This window comes from Crocodylus siamensis, chromosome 1 (assembly GCF_052110815.1).
Source record: "Crocodylus siamensis isolate JL-2025a chromosome 1, ASM5211081v1, whole genome shotgun sequence".
In the NCBI taxonomy this organism is placed as follows: Eukaryota; Metazoa; Chordata; order Crocodylia; family Crocodylidae; genus Crocodylus; species Crocodylus siamensis.
Genome location: NC_143395.1, coordinates 218,543,110 through 218,570,075, shown reverse-complemented (window position 1 = coordinate 218,570,075; position 26,966 = coordinate 218,543,110). Strand labels below are relative to the sequence as shown.

The window sequence follows — 26,966 nt, the reverse complement described above, 5'->3', positions numbered from 1 at the left end:
TATGTAAAGAACTACCAAAGGACAATAGGCTTAAAATACTGCACACTCCCAAAGAGGCTGAGGGGGCACAGAGAGGTGGGTTGATGAGGTTCATTCCAGGTCTAGAGCACATTACACCTACACCTCTCTCTGGTAATCTAAGGTATGAGGCCAACGGCTGAATGAGACAGGAAGACTCAGTCATCTGTTCACTCCTGCAGATGATTTCTGCAAAACATATTGATGGAGCAGTAGATGTTGCTAGTGCTGGGGCAGGGGCGATGGGGTCTGAGGAGAAAGGAGTTAGTGAGTGACTGGTCTGGACTGGAGGGCATTTCACCTCTTCCCAGCAACTTCTTTGCTGCCTGTTCACAGCACGTAATAACACTGCCCAGGAGCTGGGGCATTCACTCCTAGAATCCATAGGTGGATGGGGGCGATACAGTAGGATAGGCTGCATCAGCCCCTGAGCCAGAGAAACACTGGTGGCCCCTGACGAAATTTAAGCACATGCATAAGTGTTTTGCTGAGCTGTCAGCAGGAGGAACACAATGCACAGCAAGGCGTTTCCAAAGCAGGCACTGTGCAGCAGTGTCGTGGGCACAATCTGCCCATGTGTGTCCATGCTGATGCAGGCCTTCTCAAGCTGAGGAGATAACCAGCCTAGTGAGGGAGCATCAGACATATCACTGCACATGTGCAGGTAGCTACCTGAGTGTTACAGACCCTAGAGTAAGCAGAGAAGTTTGTCCCAGGCCCCTCTGTGTTGCTGTCAATATGCAAGGTTCCAATAGATGGCAGTCCTCTCAGAGGGTCCACGCACCTAGTGCCAGCCTGCTGAGACACTCTGGACCTGGACATGGCCACAGCCCACATACCTCAACAGATACCACTATAACCAACAGCCATGGAAGTTTGGGATTTGTTAGGCCTCCAAGTCCCTCAACAGAGTCCCCCTCTGAAGTCCTGCCCTGTGGTCAGGGGTTTCCTACTCAGGCTTTAGTCATGCAAAACCTGCCTCTGGGTGACCTTACTGCTCATAAGGGGGTAAGCTCTTGTTCTTTGGCAGCAGCTAACTCGTCCTCAGTGCAGGCAGGCAGCCAGTTCTCTGTCAGAGGTGATAAAGCTGCAGCATTTCCTTGCATCTGCCCATCAGTTGCTGCGTGGCTAGGAGGGGGCCCTGGTTCCAGTTCCTTCAACCCTCCTCCTGCCCATTGCAGAGGAGCCAGGATTGGCACTGTTCTCTCTGCCGGCAGCTGCAGGGAGCGTCCATTTAGCTCCATCTTGTAGGTTACTGCTGGGCAGGTGCCCTCTCAATCTTTTGTGCTGTTGGGGATGCTTGGCCACTGGTACCCATATGGAGTGGAGAACAGTGCTGTAAAACAGCAGCACCTCATAGTGGTCACCGAGCAGCCTCTGGTTGCCTATTGGTGGCTTCCAGGTCTTGGCTACATGATCCTTCTCTTCTGCCCTCTCTCGCTGCCTAAGGCCTGCTGCTATAGTAAGCTATCAGCCATGGGTATTACTTGTAATAGCACTGGGGGAACCATATGTCCCAGTTTGGCCAGGTCAGTCCCAGATTTCAAAGGCTGGTCCCAGACAGCTGGGGAAAATTTAAATAAGAATCCCAGGCATGGGGCACAATCCAGCAGAGAGGTGGAGAGGCATGGTGCACCAGGCAGCTCCACCTCCCCTACAAACTGTTCCTGCGTTTCTGATGGAGGGCGTTTTCCACAGCCTGCAGCAGTGCTTCTGACTTGCGGGGAAGTAAGGGGACAGTGTCCTTAACTGTCCCAGATTTCTTTATGGCCACTCTATTTAGCACCCACAGTGTGACACAATAACAGCTTCCACCTTAGCTGACACCAGGGTATGAAGCAAGGACCCTCAGAGCTTACAGCATGAGCCAGCATAGATTAAGCTAAAGAGTTAGAGACTGTAAGAGACTGCTGACCACTCTGGACAGGGCACAAAAAGAGAAGACCATGCACACACATGGATGGACACACGCAGACCAGTGCTTCTTTGTTATCCCCTGTTCATTTCCTCCTGTCTCATGACATCAGCTCCCAGACCCTTTCTTCATTGGAGCTGCCTCCTCCTCTCTCCAAGCTCGGCAGCAAGCATTGCAAATTGAATTATTTCTCCTTTCAGTGTGCTGGCACTCATCTCAAGGAATAATGTAACACCGGTAATGATCAGAGGGATTAGGGGCTTTGCCTCTGAAATGGGAGCCTTTAGCAAAGAGCTTGGGTTATCTCACACACTGATGGGGCAGCCTGCAACCCAGCAGGTTCTTCATTCTTGTTCCCTTCATTAAAGTCTCTTGGATGTGCTCCCCCTCCATTGTCCCTTAGTCCCACCTGCATGTGCAAGTGCCTTAATAAAGAAGCTGAGCTAGCCTGACCATTTTTAGCTCTGCAGCAGCAGCAGCCACAGGCTGACATTTCATGGCTTGCTGCCCCACCTAAAACCAGTCTCATTTAATGTAAGAGAAGAGGTGCATTGTGCTTCCTATTTCAGATCAGGTCTGGTGTTTGGCATTCTGCCCCTGGCAATGGTCAACCTCAGCTGCTTCAGAACAAGACGAAACCCCATAACATACTTGGCTGGTTCTGAAATACACTCCATGAAAGGAAATTCCTCCTAACCACCTGGGGGAGATCTGCTCATAAGATCAAATAACCTCTCCCTGGTGCCCAAGAACCACAACTATTATTAGAGAGGCGAAGGTAGGCATGAGATCCAAGCCCCAAGTTAAAACTAAAGTGGGGAAAGGGTCAAGGTCTAGGTTCATGGCTTATTTGGGAGAAAAGGTTTGTGCTTTGGTTAGATGGTGCTGAAATCTAATAACCTATGAGCAGGGGGGAGACTGTTGAGAAAGATTGGTGGTTCCACCAATAGTCTAGGATCTCTAAGATACCATAACTGCAAGGGAATAGGGAACAAATGTGACCCCAGTGCCTAAAGAACTCTGCTGTCTACAGAAGTTCAAGCATTCAGCTGGTCACTGGCTTCATCCCAAGACCAACTGCTCTGCAGGCATCACCTAGAGACACAACAGAGCCCTGAGGGAGAAGAGCTTGTGCCAGTATGCAGACACTGTGCAAAGCAAGGGCTGCTCTGAGGTCTAGGTGTTATTACATGCCTTTCATGAGATACCTGGACAGCAGGAAACCATCCAGGAGATGCCGCTGCTCCAAGCCCATCACCCTTGGCCAGTGAAGGACCGGTGACTATGGAAGCTTATGCCTCTGACCCAGTCATTCTCTAAGGTGCCACCCTGCCCTAATTTCTGCCTCTCTTCCACAATGTTTGTCTAGTTTCTTTGGAGTCAGATCTGGGATTTCCACTCCTTACCTAGCGAAATGAATCCACAGGCCATGAGAGCTCATCCTTAGGAAACAACACATCACTCTTCCCCAGTGCCTCAAGGGTCACAAAGGGTGCAGCAGATATTAATGAAGTAAGCTTCACCCTCTTCCATGGGTGCCATGAGTGCAGACAGCTGAATAACTGTTCTGATGCCACTTTGTGATCAATCTGATACTGCCTGGGTACTTCAGATGCAATTAATGAGAAACAATAAACTCCAGAGCGCATTGCTGCCAGGCGCACCATTTGAATGTGCATCTAGGAGCTCAGCACATTGAGCCGGGTTGGAGCAGCCCCAGCTGGCAGGGAACCCAAGAGGTCAGCCTGCCAGCCCAGGGCTACTACTCCCAGCTCAACATGCTGGGATGGGCTGGCTGCATGAGGGTGCTTCAGTGCAGGGCTAGCTGGCAGGCAGCGCCTGCACTCAAGCACCCTCATCCATGCCCCAGCCATCTGGGGCAGCATCTACACATGCACCGCTGTTGAGTTTTTTACTTCACAGCAGGATGGTACTTGTACTTACTAAGCAGCTAATTAGTCTGCTGCTCAGTAAATGTCTCATGCAGACCCACTCTGTGTTACAGAGGAAACACCCGTTGTGCCCTGTCCCATGGTGACTTCATTTCTCTTCCTTCTACATTCTTTACCTCCACATAAAATAAAAATAATCACCAACAGAAGTGTATGGTTACTCTTCACATGTGAGAAAACATAGCATCTGGAAGAGCTAAGCTGACTGCTGTCTATAAAAACACTTGAGAGGGTGGCAGGCATAAATGACCTGGAGGGAGGACAACTATTTCAGCCAAAGGACAATGCTGGCATTAGAACAAGAGGGTATCAATTGGCCTTGAATAAATTTAGGCTGGACATGAGAAGAAGGTCCCTGACTGTCAGAGCAGTGAGAGTCTGATACAGTCTCCTAGGAGGAGCCAAGGGGACATAAAACCTGACCAGTGTCCTCTTTCTTGATTAAAAAAGCCTACCTCCCCCTACAAACTCCCCTGTTACCTTCCCTGACTACTTGGCCTATATAGCCATACCTAGGTTCAGTTGTGATCAGAAGCCCGGAGCAGCAATCGCCCCCATTTCACTCATTATATCACAGTGTTCCCTCTTACAGCCTCCACAAACTACCATCATACCAGCTTTCAGCACCAACTCCTTGGCTCACAGGGGCCTCCTTCTTTCCCAGGAAAAGGCCCCCTAAGGCAGCCCACTTTGTGAGCCCCACTGTTTCCAGGTTGAACTAGAGTCAGTGAGCAGGGAAATCCTCTCCAGCCTTGTGTTCTTACATGGATCATGGTTGGTTAGTGAAAGGGACTATACACTGGAGTTGTCTGTAGTGGAAAGGGACTAGGCTCAGTCACCTAGGAGGTTCTGGCCAAGCCAAAATTCAGTATCCCAAAGTATCCTTATCTTCATATTGAAGCCAAGGAGTCTGTGGTGCAGCTTGGAAGATACCTCCCCATGGTCACACAGTGCCCAGAACCACCCAGCACTCCATCCTATGCTTTCTCCATAATCCTATCAGACTAGAGACAATGTTTCCTCATATCCCTCTTGAAATTGTCTTGGATTTACTTCATTTCACTCTTCCTGACTATACGCTCCTCATTATATAACTGTTTCCCTCATGCTCTCTGGCACCCATGACCCCTCTGAGACCTGAAGGCAGCTTCCATGTCCCTCACCCCTGTGTTGTACAGCAGAGCTCTGGCTGAGATCAGCTGTCAATATATGATAAATTCTCTCTCTGGGAACTTTATCCTGCCCTGGCAGGAAGATGCAGCCAAGGAGCTAACAAGTTTCCAACACCTCTAATCCCACAAAGAATTAGGTTTATCCACATCTTTCCTTACAAGTCACTTCCTACAGCCCCTTGCACATTTCTTTTGCTTCTCTCTAAATTAAAAGGCCCATTTTTCTCTTGCATGTCTCAGTAATTCATTTCGTACACTCAGGGCGCAGTTGGCTTTGAGTATAAAAGAAGATAAGCCTCAGTGGGGAAGCTCAGAACCAGATCCAAAGTCCTCCAAATTCCCAGGGGTTTTAGATGCAGGGCTGGGCCTCAGGCCTATCTGGAGTACAAACAAAAAAAGCCAAATTTTGTAGCTAGGAACGAGGGTGAGGCAGGAGGGGAAAGGAACAAGGTGGTGCCACAGCCCTGACACCTGCTCAGTTCCAGCTCTGTGGAGAGAAGAGCGTGGGCTGCAGTTTTCTTGGGGACCATGCATTACTTCTATCCCCCACGTCATGCTGAGGAGCAGGAGTGGGGGCTGTGCTTTCTGAAACCAAGCTTCTCCCTGAGCTGCCAGCCTGACTCCGTGTGGGCTCATGCCTTAATGATAGAGACGGGCCCTGAGCATAAAGCCGCTGCCCTTCTGGTTAAACAAAGCCAAGCAGCAATGGTCTCAGCCCCACCACTGACTTCCTTCCCCCTGCGCCTTCCAAATTCAAGCCCGGTGAATCAGGATTCATCCTGCCAGGTTGCTTGAGAGTCCCGAGGCAGGTGTGGTTCCAAGTCACCTAACAGGGGACAAGGTCAGCACAGACAAGCGATGTGCCCATCTGCTCCTGGAGGTTCGGCCCATGGTCTGCCCACCTGAGTCGACAGGATCGCCTTCCCGGTGATGCTGACTAGCAGTGGTTAATGGAAATCCCAGGCAATCAAGCCACCACCCCCGTAAACATCAGGAGGAGAAAGTGCCAGACTTCCCACAATACCTTGCCAGCTCATGGATTGGAAACTTGTGCCTTGGCTGATAGCTCACTAAAATTAGGGATGCCTAGCTCAGATAAAAATACAAGATTAAGTTAAACCTTTGGCAAGGTGTCCAAAGAGCACACTGAGTTTCCATTGGGCCAAGCTTTCTCCGCTGTATGTAATTATTGCCCATGATCTGTGCTCCTGGCTCATGGGCTGAGAAATCCATCTTCTACCACCAGAGAAGAGACTCTTCTGAAGTGACTTCTGTGTGCTCCATATGTCCAGGTCTGCCATTAGACTTGAGGGTACCATTAACCTAAGGGGGGAGACTCCAGGGTGAGTGACCTCTGATGTTGGAAAGGACACTGGTTAAGTTCCCTCTGGTCCCACTGCCAGAGGGTGTGTTCATTTGCCAGAGTCTCTCATCTGGGCTTCCCCACCTCTGCTCAGCCCCAGTGACAGTCGAAAGCATAACCAAGCAGCCAGATGTCTAGGGCAGCATGGCACATGGGAGCAGCAGGGACTTGTGGTTGCCACCATGCTGCCAGCACACATGCATGGCTGTGCAGCAGCTGATATTTTTCTGCACCCCACCCCCTGAAGTCAGTGCCCAGGGCAGCTGCTCCAGCTGTGATGCCCAAGTTACGCTACTGACCCACACTACAAAAGCACCAGAGTGCCCCTAAAAGAATTATAGTGGTGGGTGCAGCAGACAGACATGGGAAAGAAAAAAGAGGGCCCCCAACAGGGGGCCTTCTTGTTCTAAAGACAGAGCAAACCCACCGTGGGGCAGAAATACAGGTAGCAAAACAGTCTGTCAGCCTACAAAGCTTCACTGTGACCCAAAGCATTCAGAGGAACAGTCAGTTCTTTGTCCACTTCTGCAAGTAAAAGCTTCTAGCATCTGGGGAGGGTTTTTTTAAGGCTAATTATCAACCAGGCCCTGGCCTTTAACATGTGCTTGAGCTTAGAGGAGCCACTAGGAAGAGCAGGGAAAGTTAAAGGAAGAATACTGTCGTTTGGGAAGTCTCCCTCCATGTTTTTCTATCCCTCCTTCCTCTCCAGTCTTTCGCTCTTTCACTGCCTCCAGTTAGACCAGAAGGAAACTGTCCTTGCTAAGTAATGGGCTATTAATGCCAAACTCCCTCAGACACCCAAACATGCTGCCCCTTCCCTCCCTGCTAGTGTCAAGGGCTGAATAAAGACAGCTTCAGAGTTTGCGGGATCCGAGGCAAAAGCTACTGCATGAAGCTGAGGGAAGGTGAAGTGACAAAATGAAATGCCACCCTACACTGGAAAGGGACTGGCAACAAAATTGGCTTCCCATATGAGGATTTGTGTGAGCATTTTCATGTATATCAGGAATGGAGTTGTTGTCTGGTGAGGCTGGTCTGGGATGCAGACCTTGAGAACCACCTCCCCATGCTATTGCTACCAGAACACCTCTCTTCTCCTCTGCCCAGTGAGGCTGGAAACAGCCCAAAAGCTTCCTACTGCAAAGTCTGAGACTAAGTAAGCATGGAGGACTTAGCATGACACAGCTGGAAGGATCTGACAGGGACATTTTTCTTTCCGCTACTGGAGACAGGGATTTGTATCACTGTCCAGTACTGAGCAGCCCACAGGACTTGGCACTTATGTAAGCAATTGCTTTGGGCTGATTTACTAACAGATCTCCAGGAGCTTTGCTTCTCTTACCTGTGAGCTCTCAGCAGTTCCACAGGCCTCCATCTGATCATCCCTTTTATTCACCGTCACTGTAAGACGTCTAGAAGAATTCAAGGGGGCACCATCAGCTCTGCTGCCCTCAGAGTGCCAGGAAAGCCCCTGTCTCTCTCCCGCTTCCAGGCCTAAGAGAGCTGTCTCCCAGCTGTCTCAGTGCTGAGAAAATCAGGAATTGGCTCAAGCAAACCTCAGGGGAGATTGTAGTGACATCAGTAAGGAGGGATAATGATTTTGAAGCAGTGTCAGAAGCTAAGACTCCAGCCCTCACAGAGGGCATGTTCCCCCTAGGATCCAGACAGCATGCTGGGGTTGTACAGGCCCCCCAGACATACCTGGCTATTCAGACTACTTGGCACCTGGAACCACAGTATCTCAGAGTTAACAGGGACCTCACAGGCCATCTAGTCCTACCCTCTGCACAAACTCAGGACATACCATTCATTACCTATCCCAGACAGATACCTATCCAGCCTGTTCTTGAAATTAAGGTAATGGCACAACCTCCATGGGCAGTTTGTTCCACTGTCCTACTGTTCTTCTAGTTAGAAAGTTTTGTTCTAAGAGTTAATGTAAACCTGCTTCATTGCCATTTAAATCCCATAACTGCACTTCATCATCCACAATGGGGGGCCATCCACAATGACCAGTTAAGCCCAATTCTTCACTCTGCTTGGCTCCCATCCCTCTCACCATGCACCTGTTAACGTTAAATTACTCACTGTTGATGCAGGCTCAATGACAAGGGCTTGGATGGACACAAGCTTCACTGCATTTAAAAGAGGGGATATGCTCGGGATGGGGTGGGGGGTGGGAAGGGAAGCTGTTCTTGCGTTACAGCTCCTTCCCTCCTGAGGTCCTGAGCCAAAAGGATTGTCGAGATTAGAAACGTTATCTGCATTCAAATCCCACTAGCGTTACAGAATCAGAATATACTGTAAGCAGATACATAAATGCCAGATACTGTATTTGAGCAGGGGGCAGCCAGCCAAGCTACTCTGTTTCTGGCATTCTCTGTGCTCTGATATTTTGATGGCAACTCAAGTGCAGTGACAAGAACAAGGTCATACCTAGGTGCCACATCAAGCTCCCCTGACCAGCTGAGGGCCGAGCAAAGATAGTCATGCTTGTTAGCTCCTGAGCGGCTGTCACTGGGAAGGCAGCACCCTCTTCAGATGGGCCCCCAACCACTTCTGCCACAATGGGAAGTGATGCTAGGAGAGATTCCCTGATGCTGGGCCCCAGTGTGCTGTGCATGGACACACACTGTACTACATGTTTAATATTATCCTATTAGCAAGGATGTCCCAGCGAAGATTTCTGATTGCCTGCACAGCTCACTACTCAGGACTGTCACTCAGACCCCTTCATCCAATGCACACCCTCCCCAGAACACCTCCACTCATTCCTATCCACTAGCAGCACACCTCTATCCAAGTTCACATGTACATACACACGTGTGCAGACACATACACTCTAAGAGACCCAGTGCTAATGTATGTGAGCACATATGCACTTGTATACACATACATACACATACACACTGATATGACACACAGCTCCAGACACACACATGTACAGCTCTCTAGACACACACCACATACATATACACCTCCATACTGTATCATTTTCTCCTCTTATATCCAAAAACACACACACACACACACACACACACACAGACAACCAGTCAACCCCCCCCAACACACATACACATTGTCCTACTGTTTCACATGCAGCTCTTTTCCTGTCTCCCACATTTCCTATGGACATGTATATATTCCCAAGTAGCTACTCAAACAGTCTCCTGCCTGTTCTGTACCTCCTCAAAACCTCAGCCATGTGAACCCAGGTGTTCACACACACGCACTTGTGTTCACAACTGCATCTCTGTGATCTCCCACACCCATCTACAACTGCTTACACTTCAAAACATGAGGACACATTCAAGAGCAGAAGTACATACACTGTGTGGGGGAGCTAGAGAGAACTTCAGGCATCAAAAGAGGCTTCAAAAATAATATCACAGCTCTAAGGCAGGCAACTTTCTGCCCAGTCACTTAGGTTGCCTCTTCTTGCCCCAGAAGTGTTAGCAATGGGCTGAACTGCTACTAGTGATTGCTGAGGTCTCCACTTTGCATCCCCACCCCCACCGCCCCGAGAAAGAAAGTGAGAGAGTTCTGTTATTAGTATTCATTCTCTCTCTTAATCTCCTGTTATTTTCACCTCCAACAGGGTTTGGGTAGAGGCTATTTATAGTGGGAAGTTAGCAGACTGAACTTCTGTGGGTGAAGAACTATTGTATGACATTCATGCCTGTTTAGAGACAGGGTGTGGAGGGCACATAGTGTCTGCACCATGATAGACCCCAGCATGGCTGTGCCTTGCTCCTAAACCCTGTCCTAATCTGTCTGCAGTATTTCTTCTTCCTTCATCTTGTGGCTTGTAGCCATATCCAGAAGCAGAGCCCACAGCATGCCCTAATAGAGACACTTCTTCTCCAGGGGCCCTGGGGCTCCATTCCTGCTTCCTGACCCACATGGGATGTGGTTGTGTGGCCGTGGGTAGCTTATGAGCCACCTCATGGCAACTGAGACATTTGAATTCCCAAACCATGTGTTCTGCCTGCCATTCCCCAACCTGACACCCACCGGGACAAAAAGGTCACCAGCTCCAGCAGCCTCCTTTGTGATTCTCTCTTACAGCCACTCTGCAGCCTCTTTTGAGTGCTCCATTAAGGCCAAGGACAGGGGTAGGCAACCCCCAGCACATGTGCATGTTAAGGTCTTTTGCTTGACACTCACACTTCAGGAAAGGGGTCAGGGCTGTGCTGCCACAACAAATTGGGCCCTTTGTGGCTCCCCTGCCATCCTCCCCTGGCACGCCAACTTCTTACAAGCCAAGATTGTGGGTGCCTTTGGCTGACCCCTGGTCCTGCGCATTCTGCAAAGCAGAGCTGAAAAGGATTTTCATTTGGGTGGTGATTGGCACAGATGTGAAGAGGAGCTTGTTGTGCTTTGCTATTAGGAGCTGTTTCTGGAGCTGATTCGCTGAGGCTGGTTGTTGTTTCACTTTGCTTATGGTTGGTGTCCCACTCATCTCTGCCTTTCATTGCAAAGGTTTGATTGGATCCCAAAACACAGTAATTAGAGTGATAGAGAAGCAAGGCTGCAAGAGACCTCCACAGGCCATCCAATCCAACCCCCTGCCCAAGGCAAGATCATCCCTACAAAACTATCCCATACAACCATAATCTAAACTCTACATAAGACTACCATCAACCCTGATGCAACACCTTAACCTGCCACAGGTGAAGCAGGGTTCTCTGCTTTCCTCTCTTTGTTAAATGTCTCCTAAACATTAGGTCTGAATGTTGTTGGTTTTGTGTTTCAAGAGAGGCATAGTTGAAACAGGCCGGGAAGGGAGACAGAGAAAACCCAGTAACAAAACGGAGGAATGTCTAAGGGACATGGTACTGGCCTGCTCTCTTCCTCTATTTCTGCTATCCATGTCCTGTGAAAGCCCCTGGCTGAGACATGACATGTTCTCACAGTGAATGTGGCCCTTCATTTCCACATGTCATTGTCTAGCATTTAGCAACAATGAGGTAAAATGCCTGCCAATCCCCAAGACTCACATTCCCACTGGCCTTGGGAAAGTGTTTGTTTCATGTCAATACACCCAGATCTTTTTCTAGCTGTGTCTCCTGTTTCGGTGTCCCTAGTTCAGGCTGTGAATGTAGCACCTGAATATCTGGGAGCAATCAGCAGCTCAGGGCATCACAGTTTAACTCAGCTCCATGACTGCAGGGGAGGAAATACAATCACTGTGACCTACAGGTAGCACGTCAGATAGTGTGTGATACAACCCACCCATCAACCCTGCCCGGGACCAGAATGTAGGTCACCTGTTGCTGAGGTGACATCCCAGCCGGCATGGTGACTTTTTGCTATCTTGCAGTGCCCATGTCATGTATGCTCCTCTCTCTGGATTTCCTCTACAGCTTGCAGCCCAGGTCCTGGAAGAGAAAGGGATCGGCTTTGGGATGGTAGATTCCAAGAAAGATGCAAAGCTTGCCAAAAAACTCGGTAAGTGTGGGGAACCTTCACTGGTAGCAGGTGACATGCATTCTTGCAGCTCAGCTCGGTGCCACCAGAGTAGAAGAGAGCAGCTTAATTGTGTAGCCTGCTTCTTACCAAGGGAAGAGACGCAATAGATCTGGCTTTCAAGAAGCCAGTCTCTCTGTGGCTTATATTCATGGGAGCACATTTATCATACGAATCATGTGGATCTGAAGTCATGCTATTCCTCTATCATGGGATCCCTCAGACTAGATGTGAACACCGAGGGGTGGTCATGTGCTTCCATTTGGGAAACACTTTCCTCACCTAAAATGGTTTAGAACTGGTGGCCCACTACAGAGATAAGCAGCTGATGTGTTCCACCCCAGAAGCAGCTGCATTTCTGTGGAGGGACATTTCTTCATATATAGCTTGCGGGGTAGTATTCTATGTATATGATGTCACATAAATGTATGCCGAAACTTAATGAGCCTCAAGCAGTTCGGGCTCACTTTGGCCTCCTAGCCAGTTTTTATTCTATGCAAACTTGATCTCACCATCTCTAGGTGGGGGGACCACCATTTCTACACAGATAAAATCCCAGGTCTGCATCCGAATGAATTGTCCTAAAGTTAAGGGATGTTCAGATTTGGGATAAGAGTCCAGTATTACTTGTCGTTATCATTTGCTTTATACTTGCAGTATGAATGAAAAAGCTACATCCTGTGCCTACCTCAGCGTTCTTACGATTGGAAGGAGAGTCATAATCCCTGAAGTTCCAGCCTGTGTAAGAACCAAAATGGTCACACGGTTTTGGTTCTCAGCTCTGGGTCTCTATTCAGCTCTGTCCCTAAGTGTAACATCTCCCAGTAGAGCATTCAGAGAAGTTTCCCACTAGAAACTTGCACTGGACTGGCAAATGGGCCCACGTGAGCAGGCTACTGACCATGTTTTCCCAGAACACCTTGGGAAATAAAGGCCCTGTTACACCTTACACTGCCCCACAAATGTTGATCAGCTTAGTGCTGGCTCAGAGCTTGAAGCAGTCACACCTTAGAGCTCAAAACCTTCTCGGACTGTCTCCCACATGCACAGCTGTGACTTCCCACTAGAAGCCTAGTGAGCAGGGCTGGTGAACTAGGACAGGCTTTTATCCCTGCAATACAGGCAGGGATGTGAGCAATGGGTTGCGGGAGCGAGGGGGGGAAGGAACATGTAACCGCCAATGTCACCTGCCTCCCCTGGAGCCTGGCACAGGCACAGACAACATGCTGGTGACAAGGCAGCACCTTCCGCTCCTCCTCCCCCCACCCCACCATCACCACTACCACGAGGGCTGCTAAATGCTCCTGCCAGCCATGGCATCCTGCTGCAAGAGGAACCCAGTGGGGCAGTGCAGACCAGTGTCAGAGCCCCCCAGTGCAGTGCCCTCTGCATCCTCAGCAATGCCTCATGCAGCTTTCCTTTTTCTCTTGTGCTGGGCCACACTTTGCCTGCCCTGCAGCAGCATCCTGGTGCACTGGCTCCGCCCCACCCCTCCCTCTCACTCCCCTCTGGCCCTGACCTGCCTCAAGCCTGTTGCCATCTTCAGCTGCACACAGAAACACCATGTGAGGGAAGGGCCATGGCATCCTGGGATACTGGTGGACTTCAAATTTAGAGGCACAGCTGTGGGGAGTAACCACACTTTAATGGAACAGGAGCAAAGTTATGTGATCAGAGATAACCCTGCCCTGGAGTGGCATAACTTTGAGCTGCATAATGAGTGCTTTAAGCCACTTAAAGGTGTTAACATGCAGCCAGTCCAGGGGTTAAGAGCTCCAGGAGCCATCTAAAATTACTATATAACAAGGCCCGAAGGGTGCCTATACACATGCTCTGATGCAATCTAATTAAAACATGTCAGAGCAGATTCAATTAATCAAATCTGCTGTGTTCTAATTAGCATGCTTTACCATCACCACCGTGTCCCATGTTTAAGCCCCTGTGGGTTTAAAAATGGCCACTGGGACACTTTAACTAAAGTTTGTTGAATGAGCTTTATTAAAGTATCCTGTGGCCATTTTTAAATACATGGGGACTAAATATATGTGTTGCTGCAACATTTTAATTAGAGTGGCTCTCCAGGAACCACTCATTAAAATGCACCCCACTGCCAAGCATGTGTATAGACACCCTAAGAGGCTTGAGCCTCTGAGTAACATCTTAACCCTTTCTGTGGCCTTCTGACCTTGTTATACCCTTTTGTCTACTTCTTCCAGGGTTGGTTGAAGAAGGAAGCCTCTATGTCTTTAAGGAGGAGCGTCTGATTGAGTTTGATGGGGAGCTGGCCACAGATGTCATAGTGGAATTCCTCCTGGATGTAAGCACAGATGAGACCAGGTCTTGGCATATATTTCCCAAAATATGCAAATATTTGCAAATATTCCTTTTAGTAGAAACCGTTAAGGTAAAATAAACCAGTGTAACTCCACAGAACATCACAGCATTGTACCTATGTGAGTGAGAGGAGAATTTGGCTTGTAGAATTTAGACCTATTGGATCACTTAGTCCTTTACAGATTCATATATGTAGGGTTGGAAGAATCTATGAATCTATAAAGGACTAAGTGATCCAATAGGTCAAAATTCTACAAGCCAAATTCTTTAGAGCCTGTTCTCAACACAATACTGGCATTTGCTGCAAAATACAGAAATAATGTCACTCACCCAGCTGACTTTCTGTATGTTTTCCCTCTCGTTATTGGAGGGACATGAGAATGAAACAGGATCACTGGTTTAGAGAAGGACTACCTTGGCCCATTGTACTCTGAAGAATTCACAGGGCTTTACTAAGCCCGGTGATTATCATTATCTGCTTTTTGTAGCTGGAGAAACGGAGGCACACAATGGTTTTATGGAAGCCCTAAGCTTACCAGCGGAGGCAGTGAGGCAACTCACGTCTCCAAATGTATTACTCTACAAGATCATTTGATTTCATCCAAGAAGATTTCAGATCCTGATGTTTGACACCACCTGAAGTGAGACTCCTCTTACCCGTGACTTATAATCCTCTTCATCGTTTTGTCACAGACAAGAGGGGCCTGGCCTCAGAGGGGGAAATGATTGAGCAGCAGACTGGAGGGGACTTTCAAGATAGAACTGTAGTGGGCATATGGGTTTAGTTTTCTGGGATAGTGGGAATAACTGCATCTCAACTTAAAAAACAGAGTAGGTGAGATGATGAGTTGGTAGCAAAGATATGGAGCAGGGCTTAATTTCTAACAGTATATCCCAGTATAACTCCCTGGACTATCGTGGTGCCCCTTTCAACTAATGCTCATATAAAAGAAAGACAAGAATCATGGCCACAGCATGTTCATCCCACGGACCCCTGCCGCAGACATACTGGGGTCCTGGGTCAACACAGACACACTAAGACAGTCATTGCATCCTGGCTTCCCACCAGCCTCCTGCTTCTGGTTTTACTCAGAGCTGGAGTCAGAGGAGGGGAAGTGTCTCTCCAGGATCCCATCTCTGAGCCTATAATGTATCCGTGGCAACATACAGCAGAAATTATAGTCATCAGCTGAACCTCATACAAGCGGCTTTAGGGAAAGAAGCCAGGACCTCCCCTGTAGCACACAAGCCCCAGCTGCCATGACAGGGTTTGTATTCTCCATAGGCCAGCCGCTAGGGGGCAACTCTGTCACAAGCACTTGAGCATTGCAAACCTGGATTTCCACTTATGGGAAGGCCAGAGCAGCACATGCTGAGCGTACAGGACTTGTTTATCATCAGCCCAAGTCACTTTGGGTGAGGGCTTGCTTGCTCTATTTTGTTGTGTGCATAAAGATCATATTCAGTGACAAAATAAAGAGAACAAAGGTTTCTCTCTTGTCTCAGGAGGGAAAATCCAAAACAAACTAGGGACAAGAAACACAGAAATTATGCAGTGCATAAGCAGAAAGGGCTCTCAGAAAAATGGGCTCGATTTTCCCTCCTGGACATGACTTGTACGCTGGTTTAATTCCTCTGGGACCATTGAAGCCACTTGTGATGTAGGCTGGTGTCACTGGCAGAAGAGTCGCACCAAGTCTTGCTCAAGAAGACATGAGGTTGGGGCCTGAACAGTTTTGAGCCTGGGCCCCATTTCCCCACCAAAGCCTGGATGAGTGTGCAGCCAAAGCGCTAGTTTAACTCATTTTACAGACAGGTGTCAGACACAAAGATCCAGATCCATGCTCTTCAAGAGTCTCTGGACAAGTTTAGCCTCAGCCCTGCTCACCTTTTACATCTCCCTGGCATCTAGCATCTGTGGCTTGCTTGTAACATCTTCCCCTCTCAAATGCAAGCATCTAGAACTCTTGGGTCCCAAATGATACCTTTTATTAGACCAACTGAGAAATTGCAAAAAAAGGATCTTTTTCTGCAAGCTTTCAGGGTCATCCCCTCTCAACTGGCATTTGAGAACAAAGATATTAATCACACAAAAGCCACTCAAGCCACCACTATTCCAGCCCTCTCAGTTGCTTATTTCCTCTCTCTCCCAACACAAGGTGCCCTGCCACACTGGCCTTTAACTCTGATCTCCCCTGCAGTATGTTTTCGGGTATCGTTAGAGCTGCTGGTTGCTCTTACTGCCTTCACACAAATGACCCAGCACTTTCCCAGCTCACTCACCCTCCTGCCGCCCACTGGCTGGGCTTCAGACTACAGAAGGGGACTATACCCCACTACCAACTCCCCCCCTACCCCCCACAACAGCTTTCTACCCTTCCCTACTGGCAGCTACCTCTGAGAGTGTCCCAGCTATTCCACCTCTGCTGGCTTCCTGTCTTGAGGCTGAGTTGGGAACTTGGAGTAGGGTTTGGGTACGGGAAAGCAGGCTGAAATCTTCCCCCCACCCTCTGCCCCAGTTCACACAGCCTGTCAGAGGTCAGTGCTGCCAGGTGTGGGTTTTCTTTAAGCTATGTTTGTTGTGGCAGCTGCTGGAGGACCCAGTGGAGATCATCAACAGCAAGCTGGAGCTCCAGGCCTTTGACCGCATTGAGGAAGAAATCAAACTCATTGGCTACTTCAAAGGAGAAGACACTGAATGTGAGACAGACCTGCTTCTTGGTCTAGATAGGCTTTGGGAAGGGAACAGAGGGATTCCTGACTGGGGGTTGTAAGGATCTGTAGTCTCAAGGGCTCTCCCAGCTGGGAGGCTGGGGGGTTCCATTGTCAGCTGAATCCCTTCACATGCCAAATAGAGATCAACTCTGTAGCTAAAGCATAAATCCCAGCTGTTGGGACTGTAGGAGCTGCAGTACAGAAACAGACTGTGGCCATGTTTAGTCTGGTTTCCTAAGCCTTCCCTGCTGTACCCAAAGAGAGAGCAGTCCATCTAGTCCTGTGCTGATCTCTAACAATGACCAATGCCAGATGTTTTCAAAGAAGATGTAAAATCCATGTGATAAAGCACTTAAACACATAGTACTCACACCTGCTTGAGGAAGCTGCCTCATCTGGGAATTCAGTACCAATAGTGGTATAAAATAAACTCAGTGCATGCACCAGGAGAGCTTGCATGGTCCTTCCTGGCAAATGCCCAGGGACTCCTCAGAACCACAAACCCTAATTCAGCTGAACAGGACAGTCCAGCTGAAATTTTATTTCCTGGATGAGTCTGCTGCTCGGTGGTGGAGAGCGGCTGTCAACATCTCTGTCTTCAATAAGGAGCTGTTACCTGGGAAAACAGCAATACGTACAGCAGCTTTTATGAGAGAAGCTGCATTGCAACACTACAGAATAGGATCTGCAGTTCCTATAGGCCCTACAGCCATTAAATGACTCTGGTAAATCTTGGTCGTGTTAGAGCAGGGGTGGGCAATTATTTTGGGCAGAGGGCTGCTTACTGAGTTTTGCCAAGCCATGGAGGGCTGCATGACAGGCAGCCAGGGACAGATAAATATAAATTTTATAATTTTTTTAGGGGCCCTACGGGCCAGATAGAATGGCCTGGTGGGCCACATCTGGCCCCCAGGACACATTTTGCCCACCCCTGTGTTAGAACGATGTTGTCACTGTGATGGTCCAGGAATTATGCAAGAGGAAAGGGTTTCTTAGGGAGATGTCTTTCATTAGACTAACTACATAGTTAGGGGAGAGTTAGACTAGAGGTCAGCAGCGTGTTTGGGCAGATTGCCAAAAACACCCACAACCTTGACTTTTAAGGTGTTGGTATGCCGGGGGCAGATGGTAGGGGGAGCCATAAGGGGCCCAATCCTTGCTGTGGCAGTGCAACTCTGGGCCCTTCCCCACCATCCACCCTGAGGCACGTGCACCAAGCAAAATTCCTTTGCGTGCCACATTCTGGAACATGTGCTGGGGTTGCCTACCCCTGACTTAGACAATATTTCAAATGCAAGACATTCTTCATCAGGTCTGGTAAATTGTGCACATTTGTATAAACTGTAACTCATTCAAGTTCTTGTTTGTAAGTCACTTGAAGTTAGAAATGCCTCAGTATTGTTATCTGCAGCAGAACCTGATAGTAGAACTCTGAATTGCCTAGAACCTCTTGTATGAGAATCTCAGCATGCCCCACAAATATGACAGACCTCTGCTCTGCAACCTGCCTAAGTGCATAAGAATAATTTTCACAATAGTATAAATGAAGAGGCTGAGGCACAGAGCACTGAAAAGATTTGGGCAAGACCACAATAGTTGACCCAAGAATAGGCTGCATGACCTCAAGGCCTTTGTCTTAAACATTACACCAACCTTCCTCCAATGTAATCAGAGCCCTGACAAGTCCCACGTGGTCAGACACTTTTAGACTGTTTCCTTTAATTCCCTTTCTGATCTGTTTCATCTTTTAGATTACAAGGCATTTGAAGAAGCAGCTGAGCACTTCCAGCCATACGTAAAGTTCTTTGCTACCTTTGACAAAGGGGTAAGTCTCCAGAGACCCCTCTTGAGAGTCCACACTGTCCCATGTGTTTAGCTGAGAGCTCAAGTCCAGGCTAACAAGGGAGCTGAAATGCAAAGCAATGACATAAAGCAAACTCACTGCAAATGCAAGGGTAGCTTCCATAGGTCTGCTTGGAGAAGGGCCTCCAACTGGGAAATGAAGATAGTAATGACTACCAGGGTTGCCAACCCAAGCAAATTTTTACTGACAATCTGCAAACTTTTTACTGGTGGTCAAACTTTTGTACAGACACATGTCTTTACTGATATATGTTTTACAGGATGCAAATGTAGCTCTTCTGTCAGGTCCTCCCCTATTCCCAGCTCCCAGTTAGAAGGGCTGGATTCAAATCTAGGAGTTTAACACTAACCACAGTAAAAAAGTAAAAAAGCATTTGGTTGTCAGTAAAAAGTTTGCAGTAAAAAAAAGTATTGAGTTGGCAACTCTGTTCAACTGCAGCAATAGTTTTACACTGCGCTGCCCCTCCCTACCAGGGACAACCTACTCACCCTCATACCCTGATACTCTTGACTATACCCCACATCATGCTGCTCTCACCCAGCCTACCCCCTAGCCATAATCCTGCCAGACCTACTCCCCGCATCCTAGCATGGATCCCCGAAAGAAGACTACCTTCTTATCACAATTCAGATGCAGAGCTTGGTTTGGATTTGCTAGTTCACCAACTGAGTTTGAAGTACTTCTTTTCTGGGTTAGGCCTTACTCTGACTCAGGCCATTGCTGTCAAAAGCAGCAGTTGTTTGCAAGGGTTGGTCTACATATCTGACAGATACTCTACTAAGGGTGTCTTTACATTTACTCTGGGCCTGGAGAGAGCAGGGATGGTTTAACTAAAGCTCATTTGATGAGTTTTAGTTAAAGCAGTGGTTGTCAACCAGGGGTATGTGTACCCTCAGGAGTGCTTAAAAAGATCCTAGGGGATACTTGGGTATAATGTGGCAGCATTGGGTATAATGTGCGCAGCATGCAGGTGGCCAGGAGAGCAACCAGGTCCAGCTGGTAAGTATGTTGTGAGGGAAGGGGCCAGGGCAGGGGGAGGGGGCAGCTTGAGCCCCCAGCAGTGAGGGAAGGAGTGAGACTGGGGCAGGGGCTGCCCAGCTGGGGCAGGGCGCCGGACTGAGCTGCACAGGAAGCAATTCCCACCACTGTGCACACCCCAAGAGGTCATGGGGGGCATGTGCCGCCAGATCTGCACAGGGCATGGAAGGATGCTACTGCAGGCTGGGCCAGGCTCTTCCCAGAGGCAGATGGGCTGGGTTGTGCTCTGGGCAGGTGGCAATGGTGCTACGAGAGGGCTATGAAAGGCTGTAGCCACCCCAAAAATTTGCTGTAGCCCCCCCCCAATAGTGCCTTCTCAGTGCCGCTGCTGCCTGCCCTCAGCACAGCCCAGCACAGCACAGCCCAGCCCAACCACTGCTGGGGACAGCCCAGTGCCAGCCTCAGCCCGCCCCACCCCATGTGCAGATCTGGGGGCACATGCCCCTGTGCCCTTCCAAGGGTGCACTTGGAGACAGGAGCCAAGGTAAAGCCTGGGATGGAGCCAAGGCTCATCTTGGGGGTGGGAGGAGGTGGCTCCTGCCGCTGTACGCACCCCAGGAGGGCATGGGGGTGTGTGCCCCAAGATCTGCATGGGTCAGGATGGAATATCACCGCGGGCTGTTCCCAGTGGGGGCTGGGCTGAGCTGTGCTCAGGGCAGGTGGCAGTGACACTGGGAGGGGGCTATGTGGGGGGCTGAAGCCACCCCAGAATTTGCTGTTGCCCCCCCCATAACCTCCCCTTCCAGCACCACTGCTGCCCACCCTGAGTGCAGCACAGCCCAGCCCAGCCCCTACAGCGAACAGCCTGGCACTGGCCCTAGCCCGCAGTGGCAAGCCCAGCCCTCCCCAACACAGATCCGGGGGCACACGCCCCCCCACACCCTCCTCAGGGTGTGCATAGCTGCAGAAGCCACCCCCCATGCAGCTCAGCCCTGCGCCCTGCCCTGGCTGGGCAACCCCTGCCCCTGCCGCAGCCCCACTCTCTCCCACACTGCTGGGCCAGCCTGCCCTTGTCCCGTGGGCAGATTTGGGGGACATGCCCCCATGGCCTTCCGGGGTGCATGCAGCAGTGAGAGCCGCCACCCCTTTCCACGCCCTCCAGACAAGCCACTTGTGGCTCTGTTCCCCATTCTGCCCTGGCTGTGCAGCCCCAGCCCCACTCCTTCCCTCCCCCTCCTCCCCCCACCCCTTAAAAACGATACAAAAATTATAAAGGGGTACCTGAGCTGGAAATTTGAGAGAGAAGGGGTACACTAGTTAAAAAAGGTTGAAAACCCTTGAGTTAAAGCACCCCTGTCACCATTTTGAATCATAGGAAAGCTGAATACATGTGACATTGCGGCTGCTGGATCATGCTAATTAGCATGCTCCAGCAGGCTCAGTGAATTGAATCTGCTCCAAAGCACATGTCAGAGCAGGTACTGGGCACATGTGTAGGTGCCCTAAGTGTGCGCAGGGCTATTGCTCTGCCATGAGGAAGATGTGTAGAGGCTTCTGATGGGCAGAAGCATGTTGTACTTACACCCTCATAACATCTGTGATTAAAACAGGTTGCAAAGAAGCTTGGTCTGAAGCTGAATGAAGTAGATTTCTACGAGCCATTTATGGATGAGCCAGTACATGTCCCTGACAAACCTTACTCGGAAGAAGAACTAGTCGAATTTGTGAATGAGCATAAAAGGTACAAAGACAGCTGAGCCATTCAGGCCATCAGCACTGGACTAAGAAGGCTATCACCTCAGGTTGCCAGGCCACTGCCACTAGTTCAATATAGATCGGGGCGGGCAATTATTTTGGGCAGAGGACGACTTACTCAGTTTCAGCAAGCCATCAAGGGCCGCATGACAGGCAGCCCAAGGCAGATTAATATTAATTTTCTAAATTTTTTAGGGGCCCGGCAGGCTGGATAGAATGGCTTGGCAGGCCGCATCCAGCCCCTGGGTTGTACTTTGCCCACCCCGGTATAGATGGAGATTACTACCACCTGCCAGCCGTTTGGTGGTTAATGAGACATTAACTGGGTGAGTCTCTGCTGCATCCCTGGCATACAAAGTGTCTCCATCACAGTTGGCTTGGAGTAATACTGAGATGAATTACAGACTGAATTGGAACTCAATTCCCCTTCCCAAATGCAGTCCTTCTCAATCAGAAGTAAGGCAAAGTCACTGTGTGGGGAAGCCTGTACATTTCCTGAAGAGAGGCAAGATGGGAGGTCGACATCAGGTCTTCCTCTCTTTTTCTCCAAGTCCTTCTCTTCAAACAGGAGAAATAGGAATAGGAGGCAGAAATCACTCAGCCAAATGCCAGGCTTAGAAAGAAGATCTCTGTCTGCTCTTAACCATCAACAGTGAAAATGCAACAGGAAAAAAAGATCTCTGAACCTCACAGATTTCAAGATGACAGGACAGGTTTGGTAGGAGAGAGGGGGAAACCAATAAACCATGATTTCTATCTGTACCTAGAATCAAAAGGGAAAAAAGAGGCAATTCTCCTGACATCAGGTGTCTGTAAAAACCCAGCCCATGGAGGTCTTGTCAGCTAAGGGATCTTACAACTATGCAAAACACAGCCTAGAGGAGACTTCAGCTGGAAATGGAGATGACCAGGACTGTATGAAACATTAGGTTAAATTAGCAGTAGAATTTTATTTCCCTTTCCATAGCTGAGGAAGGGTACCTCTATCTTGGTAACAGATGGAGTATCAAACTCCTCCTCCGTACCACAGGCCCTCTGACACTCTCCCAGCTGAAGACCCATTTCCCACTCCACTAAAGAACAAAACCCTCCTAGCTTGCAGTCTCTTGACCCCTCACAAATGCTCTAACTTTGACTCACCTCCTTTTTTTTTTAGGGGTGCAATATCATAGGGAAAATCTGTCAAATATACAGAAGCACCCAACACTTATTTTCATAGATTTCATAGATTTCTAGAGTTGGAAGGGACCTGGTAGATCATTGGGTCTGACCCCCTGCTCCTGGCAGGAAAGAGCGCTGGGGTTAGGTAATCCCAGCCAAATGCCTGTCTAATCTCCTCTTGAACACCTCCAGGGTAGGGGAAAGCACCACCTCCCTTGGGAGCCCATTCCATATTTTGGTGACCCTTACCATAAAGAATTTCTTCCTTATGTCCAATTTTGTATGCTTAAAAATCCTTCCTTCAAGGCTTCTCCTTCATCTCCTGGCCCAGCTTCATCATCTTACTCTACCCCATGAACTAGCAAAATCACAACATTCTTCACTAGTGCAGAATGAACTATTCCACTGAAGCACTGAAAGAAAGAGCCAACTGGACTCATAAATTGAAGTGTATGTTTAAACCCTAAGAAAAACAGGGCAGAGAATCAGAAAGAGCCTTTACTAAATTTGAGTCCAATTTCTAAACAACCCCCGCCCCCCTTCCATTACACATAAATGTGTGGGAGCCCAACGAAGGTTATTCAGCCTCAAATGCACAAACTCCACAGAGTCATGACTAAGCCTCACAATGTACCCATGAGACACAGCAGGGAAGTATGGCCTCCACTGAAAGGACCAGGAAACTGTGGTAGGGAGCAGTGAAAAAGTTTAGCAGTGATGAAGCTTGGCCAAGATCAGACAGCAGATTAGTGCAAAGCTGAGAACAAATGCCAGGAATTTTTATAACCAATCTTCATATGATTTCATGATTTCTAGAGAAGATCCTTGTTTATTTATATGCATTAAACTGGGAGCAGAATTTGATCCAGCGTGCCATAACTGCTAGCTAAGTCCTCACTTTCACATCTCTGTCCTTCCTAGTCCTGAGAAGGTAAGTGTCAGAATACCAAAAGAAGAGCAAAATCTGCATAACAGCACTGGTATAGTGGTATAGTGATATGTACAACATTATGGAGCACTATGTTCTCCCAGGCTAGTTTCACAGCGCAGGATTGTTCTAAGGTTTGCATAAGCATCGACTGCTTATCTGAATCTAACCTCCCAGTTCTTTGGGAATTCTCATAGAGGTAGACTGGGCCAAATTCTGCTCTCAGTTATTTAAAAAAAACTCACACCAGCAGGACTAAAGAGGGAACGAGGCCCATTGGTGATCCCAGGTCTGATGCTTGTCACCTTATACTTTGTCTTCTTAAAAATGTAATGGGCTAAATTAGTTACATGCAAAAGGGACAAAATGTGGTGTCTAGAACCAACTCTCCTGAACATCCTAAAACTTAATGGCATCCTGAATGTCACTCTCTGAAAAAGTGATGCTGTAGCATGATCGTCCAGAAATAATGTGAGGCAAGGATTTCTTAGGGTAAGATCTTTTATTGGACCAACTATGTATTCTTCCTCAGGAAAATGTCTTACATTCAAATGACTGTCTAACTTTATCCCAGCTACATAGTTGGTTCAATAAAAGATCTCACCCTAAGAAATCCTTGCCACTGTCTGAAAAACACAGCCACAGTGACCTCAGCAGGGTGGTGTCAGTATAAATGACAACAGAGTTTGACACAATAGGTGCCTTCTGCACACACCCAGAGCAAAAGGGACTAGGGAGCTAACCCAGGCCTTCTCCACTGGCACACAAGACATGAATATTCTGCCTGCATCTGATGATAAGGATCCTTTGTTCTTTTCAGAGCCACCCTGCGGAAGCTGCGTCCAGAAGACATGTTCGAGACCTGGGTAAGTACATAAAAGCAGGGAAGGTATCAATCTTCTGAAGCCTCTGGCTTTCAAGCTGCTACATGACAGCTCCAGGCTGATCCTGCAGCATCGTTTTCCCCAGAACCTTTTGCTGGGCTTACAGACTCACTGGCCACATTATGCAGCAGGGAGAGCTTCATGCACACCTCCCAGCATCTAAGTCTAAATGGTATTTAGAAGAGCTTTGCTGCATAGAAACAGATGGTTGGACTGAGGCCTTGATCAGACAAAGGATAATAAATGCATAATGGTGAGAAGAGATATAAAATGTAGTAAAACAGTATTAATGGCAGGAACTCAAGTGTTCCCATATAATCACAGGTTATTCTGGGTTAGACAAGCAGTTCTTCAAGCCACAAAAACAATTAAACTGCCATTTCTACAGTATGGAAGAGGAAAGGCTACTCTCAGGCCTGAGCTGGTTTAATTTATAACCTAAGCTGGTTCAAGTCATAACTCTTACTGAGCCTCTGGCAGCGACTGCAATACAGTTATATTATACATCCTTGAGGAAGGAATTGTCTATTCAGCCATATTTTGCAGTGCAGGTGAGTCAGTCATGCGGTGTTGTTTCCAGATGGTATAAAGAACTTGAACGTTGTGAACTGTGATGTGTTACAGTCAAATACACCATTTGAAATTCAGGCTGGCATGGTTAGTTAGGTCTCTCACCTCAGCAACAGAGCAACTATACCTTGATTGTAAGAGCTGTAGCATGACTAAGCTGCAATTGAGAGGTTTTGGAGAAGTTAACTGCTGATTTGAAATATAAGAACACAGGCAAGAATTTCATACTTTGTCCTTCAACAAGACAAAAAGAAGATCAGGGAAAGTGTGGGTCCCTTCCTGAATGGGAGAGGCAACCTAGTGACAGTGGATGCAGAAAAGGCTGAAGTGCTCCATGCCTTTTTTACCTCAGTCTTCATAGGCAAGGTCAGCTCCCAGACTACTGCACCTGGCAGCACAGTTTGGAGAGAAGGTGAGCAGCCAACACAGGCAAAAGAACAGGTTAGGAACTATTTAGAAAACCTGGATGTGTACAAGTCCATGGGGCCAGACACAAGGCACCTGAGGGTGCTGAGGAGTTGGCTGATGTGATTGCAGAGCTGCTGGCCATTATTTTTTAAACTTGTGGTGGGTAGGAAAGGTAAATGATTCGAAAAGGGTAAATATGATGCCCATCTTTAAGAAAGGGAAGAAAGAGGATCCAGGGAACTACAGACTGGTCAGCCTCACCTCAGTCCCTAGAAAAATCATGGAGCAGGTACAAAAGGAATCCATTTCTAAACACTTGGAGGAGAAGGTGATTAGGACCAGTCAGCATGGATTCACCAAGGGCAACTCATGCCTGATTAACCTGCTTGCCTTCTATGATGAGCTGACTGGCTCTGTGGATGCGGGAGACCAGCAGATGTGACAGACCTTGGCTTTAGCAAGGCTTTTGATACGGTCTCCCACAGCATTCTCACAGGCAAGCTGAGGAAGTATGGGCTGGATGAATGGACTGTAAGGTGGATACAAAACTGGCTGGAGCATCAAGCTCAGATGGTAGTAGTCAATGGCTCAATGTCTGGCAGCTGGTATCAAGTGGGGTGTCCCAGGCACTGGTGACACGTAGGGGGTGCACACAGGTGCATGTGCACCCCCTGAGCTTGGCGGTGCATCCCCTGCAAAAAGCATCGCCAACACCGCCGGCAACATCTGTGGGCAGTCCCCAATCGCCACTGGCCACTACTGATCCTGCCGGCGGCATCTGCGGGTAGTCGCAGGTCAGTGCTTGCCACCCTTCCATTCCCTCGCTGCCAACACCACTGCGGCTGCCTCCAGGAGCTCCCTGCTCACCACCATCACACCCCCACCACTAACACTGCCATCGCTGCCTGCAGACGGTTGCCCTGACCCCCCAGCCTCCAGGGGCACACGGTGTTCATGGTCCCAGGGGTCAGTGCTGGGGCCAGTTTTCTTCAGTATTTTCATCAGTGACAAGGAAGATGGCATACAGTGCACCCTCAGCAAGTCTGCAGATGACAGTGAGTGGGGTAGGGTTAGGATTCAGAGACCTAGAGAAATTGGAGGATTACATCAAAAGAAATCTCATGAGGTTCAATAAAGACAAGTGCAGAAGTCCTGCACTTAGGACAGAACAATCCCATGTACAGGCTGCAGAAAAAGACCTGGGGGTTACAGTCGACAATAAGCTGAATATGAGCCAACAGTGTGCCCTTGTTGCCAAGAAGGCTAATGACATACTGGGCTGCACTGGTAGGAGTGCTGCCAGCAGGTCAAAGGAAGTGATTCTTCCCCTCTATTCAGAACTGGTGAGGCCACAGCTGGAGCGCTGTGTCCAGTTGTGGGCCCCCCACTACAGAAAGCATGTGGACACATTGGAGAGAGTCCAACAGAGGGAAACGAAAATGGTTAGGGGGTTGGGGTAAATGATTTTTGAGGAGAGGCT

At 48.7% G+C, this 26,966-nt stretch overlaps 1 protein-coding gene across 1 annotated transcript in view; it reads left to right on the top strand.

Annotated features, from left to right (window-relative positions):
• CASQ2 (calsequestrin 2) overlaps positions 1-26,966 on the top strand; it is a 44,189-nt gene that overhangs the window by 2,443 nt on the left and 14,780 nt on the right. The window contains exons 2-7 of the mRNA XM_090056871.1: positions 11,787-11,871; positions 14,106-14,206; positions 16,812-16,923; positions 18,690-18,763; positions 21,391-21,521; positions 24,445-24,490. Coding sequence (XP_089912997.1) covers positions 11,787-11,871; positions 14,106-14,206; positions 16,812-16,923; positions 18,690-18,763; positions 21,391-21,521; positions 24,445-24,490 — 549 coding nt within the window. The remainder of the gene's footprint in view (positions 1-11,786; positions 11,872-14,105; positions 14,207-16,811; positions 16,924-18,689; positions 18,764-21,390; positions 21,522-24,444; positions 24,491-26,966) is intronic.